This window comes from Fragaria vesca, linkage group LG6 (assembly GCF_000184155.1).
Source record: "Fragaria vesca subsp. vesca linkage group LG6, FraVesHawaii_1.0, whole genome shotgun sequence".
Lineage (NCBI taxonomy): Eukaryota > Viridiplantae > Streptophyta > Magnoliopsida > Rosales > Rosaceae > Fragaria > Fragaria vesca.
In genome coordinates this window covers 16373613-16390109 of record NC_020496.1, presented here as the reverse complement: position 1 = coordinate 16390109, position 16497 = coordinate 16373613, and the positions used below count along the sequence as shown (strand labels likewise).

The 16497-nt window shown below is 38.9% G+C and overlaps 1 protein-coding gene and 1 non-coding gene across 3 annotated transcripts; one reads left to right on the top strand and one right to left on the bottom strand.

The window, feature by feature from the left end:
* Window positions 1-9981: 9981 nt before the first annotated feature.
* On the top strand, window positions 9982-10491 carry LOC101306159 (agamous-like MADS-box protein AGL80-like). The gene has a single exon (XM_004305417.1). It carries the CDS (start codon window positions 9982-9984, stop codon window positions 10489-10491), a length of 510 nt encoding a protein of 169 aa, XP_004305465.1.
* A 2976-nt stretch (window positions 10492-13467) lies between these two features.
* On the bottom strand, window positions 13468-15492 carry LOC101294481. Of its 2 annotated transcripts, XR_184932.1 has the most exons (4): window positions 14365-15492; window positions 14164-14262; window positions 13662-13736; window positions 13468-13577 (listed from the first exon to the last, which is right to left on the bottom strand). It is a non-coding gene; the product is annotated as an uncharacterized LOC101294481 (transcript). The 2 variants fall into 2 exon arrangements; XR_184933.1 differs by lacking the exons at window positions 13468-13577; window positions 13662-13736 and having other exon boundaries at window positions 14212-14267.
* Window positions 15493-16497: the final 1005 nt, after the last annotated feature.

Sequence of the window (16497 nt, the reverse complement as noted above, 5' to 3'; positions counted from 1 at the left end):
GCCTCCTCTCCCTCTCCCGAGCTGTGGCCTCCTCCCTCTCCCTCTCCTGGTCTCCGCCTCCTCTCCGATCCCTCTCTGGGTCTCCGCCTCCTCCCTCTCCCGGTCTCCAAGGTTAGCGTTTTTCTTCTTTTTTACTTTTGATTTCGAATTGATTTTTAGGCTATGCTTTATGCTTTATGTTACTGTCTAATTTCCCTAATTTATGTTTAGGAGATTAATTATCCTCATTTTTTAAACATATGCTTTGTTGATAATGAACTTGAAGCTTGCACTGTGCACTTATTATGTTCCATGACTAGGTACTGCATTCATCGTAGGCTAGGTAGAAATTTTTAAACATAAGATACAAAATACAAAATAGAAAAACCTATATCAAATCCGGATGAATATATATATATATATATTTAATTGAATTCATATTTTTGAACAAGTATAATTTCAAAAATATACATATTTCACATTATATTAAGTGTTTAAATTTAAGCATGAACATAATGAAAAAAAAATGGGTTCAAAAATATTTTTTATAGAATAAAGACAAAATAATCTAGAGCCTTAGATTTGAGAAGGATAAGATTGAATTTTTACTTTTCAATGTTGTCTCAGCTTTGAATTAACGAGCAACATTGAATGAGTGTATCCGCCCATGCCTCAGCCTTGATTCAAATTAATATTTTAAACAGGATGAGCGGTTATTTTAGATCGACGAAGAGTTCGAAGGGCCAAAAGTCCAAATCGTCTGAGGGAACCTCTAGCAACCCTCAAATGTCGTTTTAGGGCCCCATGACAGCCAGACGTGCGACCCTTCTGGAGATGGCGCAGAGGCAGCCTGAGGTGCCCCCTTCATCGAGGCAGGTGGGCGTCCCTCGTTCCTCGAGGCAGCTGTGGCCTCAGACCTAAACGGAGGTGTCTGCACCCCATATGCCTGAGATACACTGGGCGCCCACTCCGGGTCCTACTTCTTCGGATAGTGGGTCATCTGGGGTACAGATGTCGCCGCCTCATCTGTTCCTTCCGCAGATGATACCGGCCTTACCTGCAGTCGATGGCTCAGGGACGCCGATTTATCCATTGCCCCCGCTAGTGGCTCCATCAGTGGCGTACCGGTTCGTGCCTTTTGATACGCCTCTTATTTCCGCGAGGGTATCATCATCGGCGACAGAGACGGATTCCGTCACGTCCGCCGCATTGCCCTCAGGTAATGAATGATTTGTTTTCTTATAATTCTCCGATTTTAATAATTAATTTAGTTTATCATGTGATAGGCACCGTCGGAGAGAAGCCGGCAAAGAAGAAGAGAGGCCCAGTCACAGAGAAGGCTCTCGAGAATATCGTCAGTATCTCAGGGAGGATCGTCATCCATACTGATGGGGATGGCGACATAGTATCGGGCGGGAAGTTGATGACGTACTCCGGCCACGTGGGAGCGCTCATTAAGGATAGAGTCCCTATGTTGTGGTCAGACTGGGGCGAGATCCCACAGGAGGTTAAGGACATGGTCCACAACGCGATGTCGGTGAGTTTACAAAATGCCTCAATAATATTATGTATTACATTGTTGATTTCTCGAAAAACTAAACTAATAAACGGTTAAATGCATGTGTGGTTTGAGGTTCCCGACCACCTGAAGAGCAGCTGGGCGGACGTTGTGCATGGGGGAAGGTACGTTGGGAAGTTAATGAAAAAAAAATTGTATGTGATATTAATGATATTTCTAATATTTTTGTTGTATCTGTAGGTACAAGGAGTGGAAGAACGAGTTGCGGACCCACTGGACTACGCACGGGAACGCACGTTCTGGTACCCCTACTGAGTTCCAGTACAGGGAGTACGAGTAGCGTTGGCTTCTGACATCAGAATTCAACAACCCTCGTAAACAGGTATTTAAAAAAATTAATTAGTTAATTTGTCATTAAGTACGTGCGTTTTTAAATATATTTTACTAATAACCGGCAATGCAACACAAGGAACCATTATGCCGGTTCTAGACCATTCGCTGTCTTCATGGACGAGGCGGCCAGGGAACATCCAGAAGTCAACCGGTACGTCTATACGTACAAGAAGGCATATCCTGACGCCCAGAAGGATATTGTAAGTCATCTTATGTTTTTAAATTTTTAATTTTATTTATATATATATATCAAAATGTTAATTAATAATTTTTTTCCTATTCAATTAGGCGAATGTGAGGGAGGCTAGTGACGAGGTGATGAGTGCTATAGTGAGGGAGACATCGCCGGACACGCAAGACGAAGAGATGTCTGAAGCCATGTCCCGGATCGACACTTCGGATCCGACGGTTGGGGAGAGGATCATGGGCACAGCCTTCCCACCGCGAGCAAACAATTTTTACTGCCAGAGTCTAGGAAAGAAGGGCGAGGGGGTCCTGAAGACCACTCCAGGATTTCAACGAAAGGCAGCCTCGACCAGCAGCAGGACCACGACCACGACCACGACCACTTGGACGACTCAGCTAGAGTCGGAAGTTCAGAGACTACGGGAACAGCAAGCTGCTCAAGCAGCCTATAATGCCTCGAAGGTAGCCTATGCTGCCGAGATACATGCCATCCAGCAGGCCCAGCAGCAGCAGATATTCCAGTACATGCAGAACTTTACAGCTACCCAGCTTCAGGGACTTCCGGCTCCACCTATGCCTACGGCTATACCGCTACCCCAGCCACCGCAACCTCCGCAGCAACCTCCGCAGCAGCCCCCAGAAGCGGATATTAATTTAGACGATCTAAATTTTGTGTAGTTGATCAATTATATAGTTTTATGTGCTTGTTGTTGGTTATATAGAATTGTTTTGGTGTATTTTGCAGCTTGCTTGGAATGGTAATTAGAAATTTCGGGTTTTTTTTTTACTAGAATGGACTTATAGCCGATGAAATACGCAATAATTCGTCGGCTATAGTATTTTAAATTTTTTTTAAATAAGGCTTAGCCGACGAATTATGGAATGTTTCGTCAGCTAAACCATTCTAAAGCCGACGAAACAGACTATATTTCGTCAGCTTTAGTTATTTTTTAATTTTTAATTACACACTTTAGCCGACAAATATCTTAAATGTTTCGTCGGCTAAAGTCTGGGAAAAAACCGACGACATGTTTTTCGTCGGCTAAACTCTAGGACTATAGCCGACGAATATCTTAAATCTTTCGTCGGCTAAAGTCTGGGAAAAAAACCGACGATATGTTTTTCGTCGGCTAAACTCTGGGACTATAGCCAAAGACGTCTTCTAGTTTCGTTGGCTAAAGTCATCGCCGACGACCTTTTCCCGACGAAATCTTAGCCGACGAATTAAAAGTGCTTGTCCTGGTAGTGATATGAGTTTCGTCGGCTAAAGTGCTTGTCCTGGTAGTAATATGTGTGTAGTTGTTCTGTTTCAAAATTTTTCTCGTAAGGAAAAGATTTTGAACGGCTGCTACAACATCTCCTCTAAGAAGCTCCCAATAGTGCTAAAAAAATAATGAAGGCATGTCATCATGTCCTAGAGATTTCATAGGGTACATTTGGAACAGAGCCCTCCTAATCCTCAATTGTATATTGACATGTTAGTTGCTCATTCATCTCTTAAGAAACATATGGTGTAATAGTTTGAGAGTTTTATTTACAGCCTCTATGTCTATAGGAGAGGTTGTAAACATGCTCAAAATAGTCAGTAACCACTACTTACAACATCTCCTCCAATAAGCTCCCAATAGTGTTGAAAAAAATAATGGAGGCATGCCATCAGGTCCTGCAGATTTCGTAGGGTACATCTGGAACAGACCCCTCTTAATCTCCTCAGCTGTCACTACCAGGACAAGCATTTTAGCCGACCACAAAGTTTCGTCGGCCTGTTAGCTTAATTCGTCGGCTAATATCTTAGCTGACGATGGATCGTCGGCTAAGATTTCGTCAGGAAAAGGTCGTCGGCGATGACTTTAGCCGACGAAAAAAGAAGACGTCGTCGGCTATAGTCCCACAGTTTAGTCGACGAAAAACATGTCGTCGGTCTTTTTCCCACACTTTAGCCGACGAATATCGTCGGCAAAATTATGTAATAAAAAATTAAAAAAATAACTATAGCCGACGAAATATAGTCTGTTTCGTCGGCTAAACCTTATAAAAAAAAATTTTTAAAATAACTATAGCCGACGAAAGTATTTAAATATCGTCGGCTAAAGTTGCTGGTTTTTGAAAAAAAAAACTGCAGAAACTTTCGGCCACCTCCAATCACCACCAAAATTTGACAGAATCTTCCTCTCAACATTTCGAAAAACTTTCTAGAAGAAGTCGAAGCCCAATTCTAAGCCTAAACAGGTCAATTGAATTAAAATATAAAAGTCCCCAATGTTAAACCCTAAAAAGTTCAAATCTTCGATTCTCCTCACACACACCGAATCGAGCTACCAAATTCTAAGGGAATGTAGCACTAATCAAACTCAACTTATCCATATATAGAACTCACCAAATGGTGACATGAGGAAAGAGAAATTCGATCGACACCGAATCCGAACCGGCATAGTTTTGGAGCTCGATTTATCCCTCACGGCGGCGTCACTCGATGCACCACCTGTCCAGCAATGAAGTAGAGACGACGACGAAGCTTTTGGGACAAGTGTGGCGGTCTCCGGTGGCTTGACGGCGGAGCTAGGCCGAGAAGAACTTTTTCTGATTTTCTGACTTCTTACCATCCACCTCCGATAAAACTCCTATATAAAGAACTTTACCTGACGAAATTCTTTATTTTCATCGGCTAAACTATTTTGAAAATTTTGGTTGACCGCCAAAAAATTTTGGTTGAAAATTTTGAAAATTTTGAAATTTTTTGACAATAGCCGACGACTTTTCATATATTTTCGTCGGCTAAAGTCCTTTGAAAATTTTCGTCCAAATTTGGTTTACAGCCAAAAAAATTTTGACCTTAGCCGACGACTTTTTTAATATCTCGTCGACTAAAGTCTATAAATTCACAAAAACGCTCATATCTCCCTCTATATTACGTAGTTTGGTCAAACCTTCCACACGAAAAACTTTCACGTAGATGAGACGCAACCACCAATATAAAAATTTTGAGACATTTACCTTCCGACGATAGGGCTCCCCATAGGGAATAATAACGGTAAATAGGGTTGACCGCTACTATCGATACCGAGACGATACCCGATTTACGTGATTTTTGAACCATAGCCGTATTTTACCTTTCTGAACACATCTTATTTCACGAGATTTTTGATAATTTTGCCTCCTATGTAGAGTTGGTTCACAAAGTTGTATAACCTACTAAACAAGTTATACAACATTAGTAGACACGTTGTGATTCCGATGACTAAAATTCACAAACCAAAATTTGACCGTCAGATATGATCATTATTATGAAATATGTCTATGGTAAAAAATTCAACTGGATCCGACAACGTTAAGGGCTCGATCGAAACGGTCAACCCTAATCTATCTTCACTTATCACACGAAAACGCTCATATCTCCTTCTATATTACATAGTTTGGTCAAACCTTCCACATGAAAAACTCTCACGTAGATGAGACGCAACTGCCCATATAAAAAATTTGAGACATTTACCTTCCGACGATAGGGCTCCCCATAGGGAATAATAATGGTAAATAGGGTTAACCGCTACTATCGGCACCGAGACGTTACCCAGTTTACGTGATTTTTGAACCATAGCCGTATTTCATCATTCTGAACACATCTTATTTTTCAAGATTTTTGATAATTTTGCTTCCTATGTTGTATAACCTACTAAACAAGTTATACAACATTAGTAGACACGTTGTGATTCCGATGACTAAAATTCACAAACCAAAATTCGACTTCATATATGATCATTATGACGAAAGTTGTCAATGGTAAAAAATTCAACTGGATTCGACAACGTTAAGAGCTCGATCGAAACGGTCAACTCTAATCGAAAATAAGAAAACTGCATTTTGAAGCCCTAAACGGACTCGGATGGCCAAAAAGGCCCATATGTAATGGCATGGCAATGGGTTTGACTCCTAGGGCCGTTACGCTTCCGGAAAGGTATCACAATAGTCAATCGGACACCGAATGCCAAATCTGCAGCATAGTAAATACCGGGTTTCGACTGTTCTACATCAGAGACGTTACCCGATTTATGTGATTTTTAAACCATAGCCGTATTTCACCGTTCTGAACACATCTTATTTCACGAGATTTTTGTTAATTTTGCTTCTATGTAGAGTTGGTTCACAAAGTTGTGTATTTGTTTAAAACCTACTAAGCAAGTTATACAACATTTTATTGTTTTTCTTTTAGCCGACGAGATTTTTTTTCGTCTACTAAAATACTTTAGCCGACGAGTAAAAACTTTGGCCGACGAAGGAAAACTTTGGCCGACAAAATTTTCGTCGGCTAAAGTTCGTATAGTGGACGAAAAAATTTATTCAGCCGACGAAAATTTAAATTAGCCGATGAAGGAAAATTTCGTCGGCTAAAGTGGACTTTAGCCGACGAAAAAATAATTTGTCGGCCTGGTTTTTTAATTTTCGTCAGCTAAAGCCTTTCTTCTGGTAGTGTGTATATTGACGTGTTAGTTGCTCATTCATCTCTTGAGAAACACCTGGTGTAATAGTTCGAGAGTTTTATTTACAACATCTATGTCTATAGGAGAGGTTGCATGTAAACATCTGCTCAAAATAGTCAGTAATCACTGCTTCTATTCCTTTCTCTTCCTCTTAACAAACTCCATCCTTGTCGAGCAGACCTTGAAGGGTTTTTTTTTTTTCTGTTTTCTGCTTTCTACCTTCTTATGAAAAAGTTTGTATTCCGATCTCCTTCTTTCAACCACAACAGTTTTGATCTTTGCTTCCAAAACATCTCCTCCTGATGTAGAAGATTTTGCAGTCATGTGATATTGGAGGAATATTGTAGGTATGGCTATGGTATGCAAGTATGGTTGTATCTGAGGGATATATAGGTGCTGTGGTATCTCGAATCCGAGGATGCATGGCTGATGTCGTCTCCTTCAGGATTACCTTTCTTGTTTATATCTTACATGTATAATTTACATTACTTGTATATTAAAGTTGTTGTGTAAGAGATTAGTTCAGTTTGAACTAATCTAGTTTAAGTTGACTTTAGAGGTGTGAGATTGTGTAAGTGTGTGACAACAACTTATGGGCGTCTCCTCTTTTATAGCATCATGGTGGCTACTGTTGGTCTCCTAAAGCAGTATGGTGTTTTTGGTTTTAGTGCCACAGATGTGCTGCCTTGTTACTTTAGCTAGGTTAGTCTTGTGTGTGTAAGAGATGTATGAGTGATGAAGTGTGTTTCTCACCCAACTTTTTTATATATAGTTTAGGTTTGTAACCTTGTTCATTACCAAGAAGAAATATAAAAAAATTTCTGCAAGCTTTGCCTTTAGTTTTTCCACATGTGAATAACTGCTTCTTCTCCTCTACAATTGTAACAAACAATCCCATAAGCTCCTCTAATCGACCTCGAACTGCCATCATTTGAAGTTGTCTACCTCTAAAAACCTCTTTTTGCCACTTATCAAGCTTCATTCGGGTTTTCTTTATCTTTTGGGTCACCACATACATAGGAACCCCATCAGCACTCTCATTCCATGCTTCTGTCATCATTTTGTCACAGTCCTCATGTTGCAACCAGAAAGGTTCAAATTGGAATCTATATACCTTAGGACACAAACTCAGGGGCGCTGTACTTGCTTTCAATAACAGGAGAACATGATCTAAGTCTGAAGGCGGCAGATGAAACAACTTAGCATGGAAAAATAGATCAAACCAACAAGTAGTACAAACAGCTCTATCCAACCTGAGATTATGAGAAGAGTCTATGAATTACCCCATGTTGTTATCGCCCCGTGATAGCCCAGATCAAGAAGCTCACCATACCTTAGCGCCTCCCTGAATCCTCTCACTGTCTTACTGATCTTAAAGGACCATCAATCTTCTCCCCATTATTGAGAATTTCATTGAAATCTCCTATGATCACCCATGGCAAAGAATCTAGATTGGATAATTCATGAAGAAGTTGCCATAATTCATCCTTATCTCCGGTGCTTACATAACTATAAAAACCTCTGAATCTCCAAGACGCACAGCCCATAGCGCCCTCAACCACCGCATCAATATGATATGCAGAAGTAGTGCTGATCTTGATCTTCAACTCGTCAGTGCAGAACATTCCTAAGCCCCCTGATCTGGCAAGACTAAAGACCGCTTCAGCATTGGCAAACCCTAGTTCATTCTTCAACCTCGCAAAATCCTCGGCTCTGCTAATCTTTGTTTCACAAAGAAAAAAAAATACCTGAGGACTATTCTGAGCGAAGAGATCCTTCAAGGCTCTTGTCGTTGTGTCATTGCAGATCCCTCTATAGTTCTAACTTAATAGATTGAGATCTATGGCTGAGGTTTTAAAAATTTGGTCATTCAAAAACACCGCAACAGAGCTAGAGAGAGTTTTCACGATAGGTTTAAATCGAATAGATATATAAATATATCTAAGCTACGTATTTAAAATTCTAAGTGATCGTTCTCCGAGCAGAAAGATTAATCCCACTCTCTAAGAAAGATATATTCATCAAGTCTAATCGATCAAGAATGCGGTTGTGGTACATATATCAACTAGAAACAACTTATAAAAGCTTTAATAAATTACTCATAATTCAAACGGCTTAAGTCCAAAATGATTAAAAAGCCTAGAGAATTGTAGAAAGAGTCATTCTCGGCAACAGGTTTCCCATCGGCTCTACTTGAGGACATGTATCTTTGATCCCCTTATTTGGAGTTTCAGAATAGGCCTAATTAATCAATCCCAAACCCAAGCATCCAAGTCAAGCCTGAGCCTAAACCCAAAACCATGTTGTCACCATCCTCTATTCTTTGGGTGGTCGGCTCTTCTAGCAAAGCTTCTAGTTAACAATTGGTAAAAACCGAATCTAAGTCCCACCGATGTTCATAGGGATCGAGCAAACCTACAAGCAGCGGCTAACGTCAAAGATCTTAAGCTGATATGCTCTCGACATTTATATGACCCGAACCCAATCTGTAAAACGCTACACCTGCAACCGCACACCGTTCGTTCGCTTGGAAAAACACTCACTGGTGTTATGACCCAACAAAGATCAAGATACCCAAATATGTTCCTGCTAGCTTATCAGTTCCTTCAACACCCACTCAATCAGGTCACCACACTCCCCTTCCAATTTGGATGTTAGCTTTTCATCGACTCATTGTGTATGGTGATAACATGGTCCAAGCCATATATGACTTGTTTACAGTCCAAACAAAAAGCTACAACTAGAGAACCGAAATAACTGAAAATTAAAAGCAAACCAGCTCTGATTGAGCCGAACACATGAATCCAGACCCAAAATATGTCCAAGAATGTGGGCTTATGTCATAATGTTGAGATGTAGGTTTTTCGGTCATGTTTTCACTTAATGGTTAAAATGCACCGTTCGATGAGATTTTGGTCTCAAAAATACCAGTATACCACTATCAAATATAGTTTAGATTACCAAATTTATGAACAATAAAATCAATATTAAATAAAAATCAATCTATTCACATTTGTAAACTTTATAAATCATATTAAATTTTGCTTACACTAATGTAATGCTACCAACACTACTACAATATTGAACATCAGCCACACACCAAGGTGTGGTCCCTGATAGCACACCAAATGCCACATATAATATAAAGGCTAAAGGTCACACTGGGGTGTGTGGTTGTTGCTCAATATTGGTGTAGTGCAACTATACATGTCATTTTATCAATCACACTTTATTTAACTTCCATTTACGTGAAATTATCATTTATTTTTAATAAATTAGACAACAAAGATTTCTCTCGTGGTTAGATAAGTTGAATAAGATTTCACCTAACCTTGAAGTATAGTCAGATATTGTATATATACAAAGCTTGTCGAAGGAAAGAAACTACCTTGAGTTCCTTCTCTTTTATTTTATTTGTGAGACATATCCATGGCTAGAAAGAAAGTGAAAATAGCCTATATCATCAACAATTCAGCCAGAAAAGCTACATTCAATAAAAGAAAGAAGAGTATGATGAAGAAGTTGGGCGAACTTAGCATTCTTTGTGGAGTCGATGCATGTGCTATAGTTTATAGCCCATTTGACTCTCAAGTTGAAGTTTGGTCTTCCCAATCAATGGTTGAAAATGTTCTAGAAAAATTCAAGAATTTGCCTGTGATAGAGAAGAGCAGGAAGATGTTGAGCCAGGAAACCTATCTGATTAGGATGATCTTTAAAGAAAATGAACAGTTAAAGAAAGTGAGAAGAAAAAATCGTGAGAACGAAATGAAAGCTGTATTGTTTCAGAGTCTCACAACAGGACTTCCTCAATTTCAGAATCTGAAGTTGATGGATATGGATGTTCTTGGGCGGCTTATCAACAATAAATTGAATGATGTTGATAACAAAGGAAAGACTCTTGGTGAGAAGGTGACTGGGAACCAAAATCAAGACCAATAATAATGCATACAAAAATAGCTGATCAAAAGTGAAACCTCTCCAATATGAGCTTTGTTGGTTAGGAGGCTAGTTTCGAGTTTGTAGCTTCTCATATCTTCAATTCACAGTGAGACTTATTGAGACATTGTCCCCCTTGCAAGGAACTAGAATCACATAATCATTTATTTTCTAAAGTAAAAATTCATTAATAAAGATATAATATTTTTAGTCTTTCATTTAACTGTTCTATCTTTATCTTCAATGTTTTTTTTATTTTTATTCAATCCATTACTTTCACTCATATTTAGGGGGAGCCAAATTATTTAGCAGAAAATATTGCAGATATGGGTCACTCGACTCCAATTGCTGGTTAGTGGAATGAACTACCTACCTTTATATGTGCTCAATGCTTTCAACTTTGATTTTCATGGCATAGGTTGTCTTTATTTTGTATGTTGTTATCAAACAAAATGTTTGACAATTTAGGTCTTTTGTTGATCAACAAAACCATATATAAGGATTTGCCTTTAAAAGGGGTTGACAAAAAATCTTCACATGAGCTTAGTTTCACTCTTTAGACAAATATTGATGCCCAAAAGAGTTCAACATCATCCATTAAGAAATAATACAAATATTATTATAACTAGGCGAGGCAATACAAATATACAAACAGGTAATCAAGACAAATTTCAGCACAAGTTAAAGACAACTTGATGCGCAAGTTTACTCGCATTTAAAGTAGGTGTTCACCTATAAATAATCAGCGTCATAGCCATGTAAAATGATCTCGTTCTATCTCTTCTCATTATACTCAACAAAGAAAAAGACGTTTTATTAACTTGAGCGTAAGAAGGTTTTATGCAAGTACCTTCCCCTTTTCTCTCAGCAATCAAACCTTGAGTCAACGGTATGAGCAAGCTTCTTCAAAGTCCCTAGTTAGCTCATGCTCTAGTTAGTATCTATTGCCCGGAGAGTCAAACTCATCAATAGAATTCTTCGTCACCATCTATCATCCATGAACCGCCAACCCCATCCAGAGCCACACTTGCAACATCACTTGAAGACAGTGCGCCACCACCCACTAAAATTGATGCACACCACCAATTGCCAGGAATGCGAGAAACATGAAATTTCACCCCCTAGGGGCAGAGCCACATAGGGGCCTAGTGGCTCTCATGGCCCACTGGACTTTTAGATAACTGTCATTAATCATTCCAAGTTCTTTTCTTGTTCTAGTGGTTAGGGCCATATTTCCATCAGACCACACAACAATTATGTTGTCTGATGCATATGCATTGTGCATGTATGTGTTTATGCTCTAAAAGAGAGCTCCACAGTCTGATTCTGCATATAGCAAGAAGTTTTTTCTTGTGTACTACTTTTTTTTTTCAAATCTCAAGGTACTTTTTTTTATTTTGAATAAAGGCCAGATGCGACTTTTCTCAAACCTTTATTAATAAAACTATTGAATAAAAGCCGGGTGGAGAGAAGTGAGAGAGAGAGAGAGAGAGAGAGAGAGAGAGCGCATATTATAGCCTATATGTCAATTGGCTTCAAAGTATTTACGTGACTCGTGATCCCAAAAAAAAGAAGTTGAATATGTAACCCCGTTAACATAAAACTGTTCAAAGAGGCAATGATACTCGGTAATTTGGTCAAAGATAGAGTAACTCTACTTCCAGTCTCTCCCAATCAATAAGCACTAGATTAGGGATACGCTTTACCTTGAGAAAGAGACGTGGAACCTGAACCCCTGATTACAAAAAGCATCTAGAAGTCTTAAATTAATATCGAGAATTTCAACAAAGTACATGTATTCAATATTCTAAGAAGCACAAACTAGCAAAGAGTAATGCTCTAATGACTCTGTTTGCTTAAATCTTTTTTTTTTCAAGCCTAAGCTTAAATCTAAAAACATACATTCAGTCGAATCTCTCTCTGCTACGGTTTTTTTAGGACATGAGACGATCGCGTAGGAGGCGACGGTTTCACTTCGGCTTCTTGGCTGGTGGTGAGCGGCCCGGATCTAATGACTCTATTTGCTTAAATCTTTTCAAGCCTAAGCTTAAATCTAAAAACTTACATTCAGTTAAATCTCTCTCTGCTACGGTTTTCTTAGGATAGGAGACGATCGAGTAGGAGGCGGCAGTTTCACTTCTGCTTCTTAGCTGGTGGTGAGCGGTTGGGATCATGATTTGGTGGAGTGGGCAAGCTTCCAAGCGGTTTTGGTGGCGTGGAGGTAAGCTCTAGATCGTGAGTTTGGTTTGGGGTCTGACGACGACTGGGCGACTGGACAACATCAATTGCGGGTGTTGACAGCTCCAATCTTTGAGGTAGGAGACGGTGGTAGCGGTGGCAGCTTCTGATTCAGTCCAAGGCGGAGTACGGAGTTTGATCGCGAGATTTCAATCGGATTTATTTCAGATGAGATTGGATCGGTGGTTTGAACTCTAGCCTTCTTTCGACGGGATTGGATCTGAGCGGCAGTGGTTGTTGACGGTCGACTTTGGTAAATGAGGGCTTTGTTGCGGCTTGACCTCTCTCTCACATATCGATCTGGCACTAGTACACACATACAAATCTACGGCGTTTGAAAAACGCTATAGAATGTCATCCATGGCGTTTTTCAAAGTCATCCCGTAACGCCGTCTAAAGTGGAGCCGTCCTTTGGAACTGATTTCACGGCGTTTCAAAAACACCATCAATCACTACATCCACGGCGTTTCTAAAATGTCATAAATTATATTTAATAACGTTTTCAAAACGTCGTTAAATTCCATGACGTTTTTCAAAACGTCGTTAAACTTAATTTAATGGCGTTTTTCAAATGCCATGGAACTATTTTCAGCTTTTAAAAAAAAATTATTGATTTTCTGTAATTAATCAGAAAATCAATTATCATATTGGGTATAAGTAAAAACTATTACACACCACAATGAATTAATAAAAAAAGACATAGATCTGCAAACATCCATCAATCTAATGTTTATTCTTTTTCTCAACAAATTCATGTATATGTAAGCTTACAAAAAGAACTATGTACAAAAAGGAAGATAATTAAGGTATACATGAGCACTTAGAGACTTCAGAGTGGTGTGCTTCTGCATCTGCAAATGAACAACGACAGTCAGTCACAACAACAAAAGGACGATAGCAATGGCTAACCACTGATTAGGAAACCAGATGCGTACCACTAATTAGAAAGTGTCGGCCTGCTAAAGGCGTAGTAATGTCCACCATGCACCTCACCACTGTGTACCAATACACTGCAAACAGACCTAGTCAGAGATTTGTAATGCAACTGATAATTTGATAAAAGTAAAGGATAACTGCAAGCTCCTTGTAGAAAACCATTTGCAAGAAAAAAAACAATGCAAGTCCATGCAGAAACTGTTTGAGATTACATAGTTGTTAATCATATACTATTATGGTAATTATGGGGATAACTGAAACTCAGTTTACTATCTGATACAATCTTACTAAAGGGGCGTGAGATGAAAAACTATGAACACACAAACAGTTTCTCTTATACATGCATTATGTTAACAATATGTATTGTCATACTCATGATTCCTCAAAACATAAAGTAGTTGAAAATAGTTTTGGAACATCAGATTCTGAAATTCATATTGCAAAATATCCTTGCTTTTTGGAAAAGGAAGAAAGACACACATATGAATGAACTTTGCATACCTCTTGATCTTGATGTGCATATTTTTCAGCTTGGTCAGTCTTTCTTCTTAAATACATCATGTGTTTTATTGTTCAGTCCTCAATGCCATCAATGCTGCACTGAACTTATTACCACAGATGAAGAAAACCTAGTTAGAAAAGATACACCACTACATACTGCAGTACTGCCCAACAATAATTACTAAATGTAAAAACACTAACCTTGGCACCATTTGGGACAAGTTCCTGAAGTTCCTTGACATGAACCTGAATCAATTGTCTTCCCTATCCTTTAGTTATGAGTAAAGCTCCTATCTATTTCAGAATAAAAAAGGGAGTTTTGAATGGGGAAAGAAAATAAAAGACAAGGAATTATGGTTCCATCGTCATATCTGCAAAGTTTAGTAAATGCTTTTATGATTAAGATCTGAAATCCTGAAAGATAAGTAACAATACATGCATGTGTGATAATGAATTTTGTGCAAGCATGTGTGTTCAAATATCCTTTGCTGGATTAGGCAATTCCTGAAAATATATAAAAAAATTGGGTGCTAGATCATAAACAAAACTACTTGCATATTTAACATGGCTACTGCTACATCCTAGCATCGTGCTAATGAGGTTATTCAGCAACTGCCGATAAACATAATCAATATATGAGGCCTAAGATATGGAACCTTGAAGATCATTAAAATATAAAGCATCACAGAATAAGATATCGAAGTTGACCAACAGAAAGAGAACATAATTTTCACAGTAGATTGAAGCCATTGTCATGATTCATGAATATATTTAAATACCCAAATGCCTACAACACCAATCTGAGTAAGATAACCCAATTTTTGCCTATTTCAATAACCAAAAATTAATAACCATAAGAGGCACAGTAGAACATCCGAAGCTTCAATCAAACAGACCAAAACCCGTTATTTTGAACTCCTAAACTTTCCATTCACAAACCAAAACCAAATTCTGAAAATCAAAACAATAAAACCATAAGCGCTCCCAGCTATTGACAAAGCAAAAGCCCCAAACTCAGAAACCCAATGAGTCCGTAAAACAACAACACCACAATTCATACAAAAGCCTTAATATTTATGATGAAATGATAACTATGAACTGTGAATTCGCATCCATTTTGATTGCCCTAATCGAACTAACACCACAAATTATAGTCTAGAAATTTCAGAACCCAATTCAATAAGAACCGAAAGGGAGAAAAACCCAAACATGAGTTGAAATAGAGAAAAACCCACCTTTGCACCGCCTCTTTCCTAGTGACCGCCGCATCGCAGCAAACAGTGACATGCCTGTGGTTTGAAGCCTCCATTACAATCCACTGCAAGTGTAGTCTGAGCCCATTGAGAAGATAGAGGCAAGGGATTGCTCTAGGTCGAGAAGAAAAGGGATCAGGGAGGGGAGAGACAGACAGATAAGAGAGACCGAAGGTTTTTTTTTTGAGAATGAAGAATATGAAAGTTTTGGTTTAATTGAGATCTACGAATGGGTGCGGCAAATGAAATAAAAATTGAAGTTTTGAAGTATGGCGTTTTACAGACGCCGTCTTATTGTATTTTAATGGCGTTAACTAAACGCGGTTACCTTTTATGGCGTATGGAAAACGCCGTTAATGTTTATAATATTCTACGGAATTTCAAAAATGTCGTTAATTATTTAGCCCAGAAGGATTATGACGTTTTGATATAAAAATGTCATTGAAACATTCTTTCATGGCGATTTTGCCAGAAACGCCATGGATATAATGTCATTAAAGCCCATATTTGTAGTAGTGTGGTGTGACGGCGTCCTCTGAATCTAGAGGTGGAGGCGATTGGCGACAGGCCCGACCGGATGTGAAGAGGTCGTTACAGATGGTTCTGGTTTAGTGGGTGCAAGGCCGCCCGCCGAATCTCGTGGCAGCGGAAGGCGGCATTTGTCTCTGGGTGCCCATTCTGGGTATCCAGAGAAAATAGCTGCGGGTTTGGCATGGGTCCATAGGTACTTGGGCCTAGACTCTACTTTGGGCCTTGGTCCATGGTTGTGGGGTTTGTTCTTTATTTCCCTTTATTTCATGTTGTAGAATAATTGCCTATAAGCTCTTTGTTGATTATAGGCTAAATTGTGGTGTTAAGTGAGTCCTCTCACTTTGTATGTTTCAGTGAGCAAGAATTGTGTAACGAGGGTGTCACCCTATGTGAATCAAACGATCTTATTTGCCCTCTGTACGCAAAGCAGTGGATCGATTCATAATGTATCTTCTACTTTTGATAGAATGAAACAACCTTTGAATTAAAAAAATATGGTTAGTTAGTTAGTATATAATATTTTTTATATTTTGTGTATTTGAATGTATTA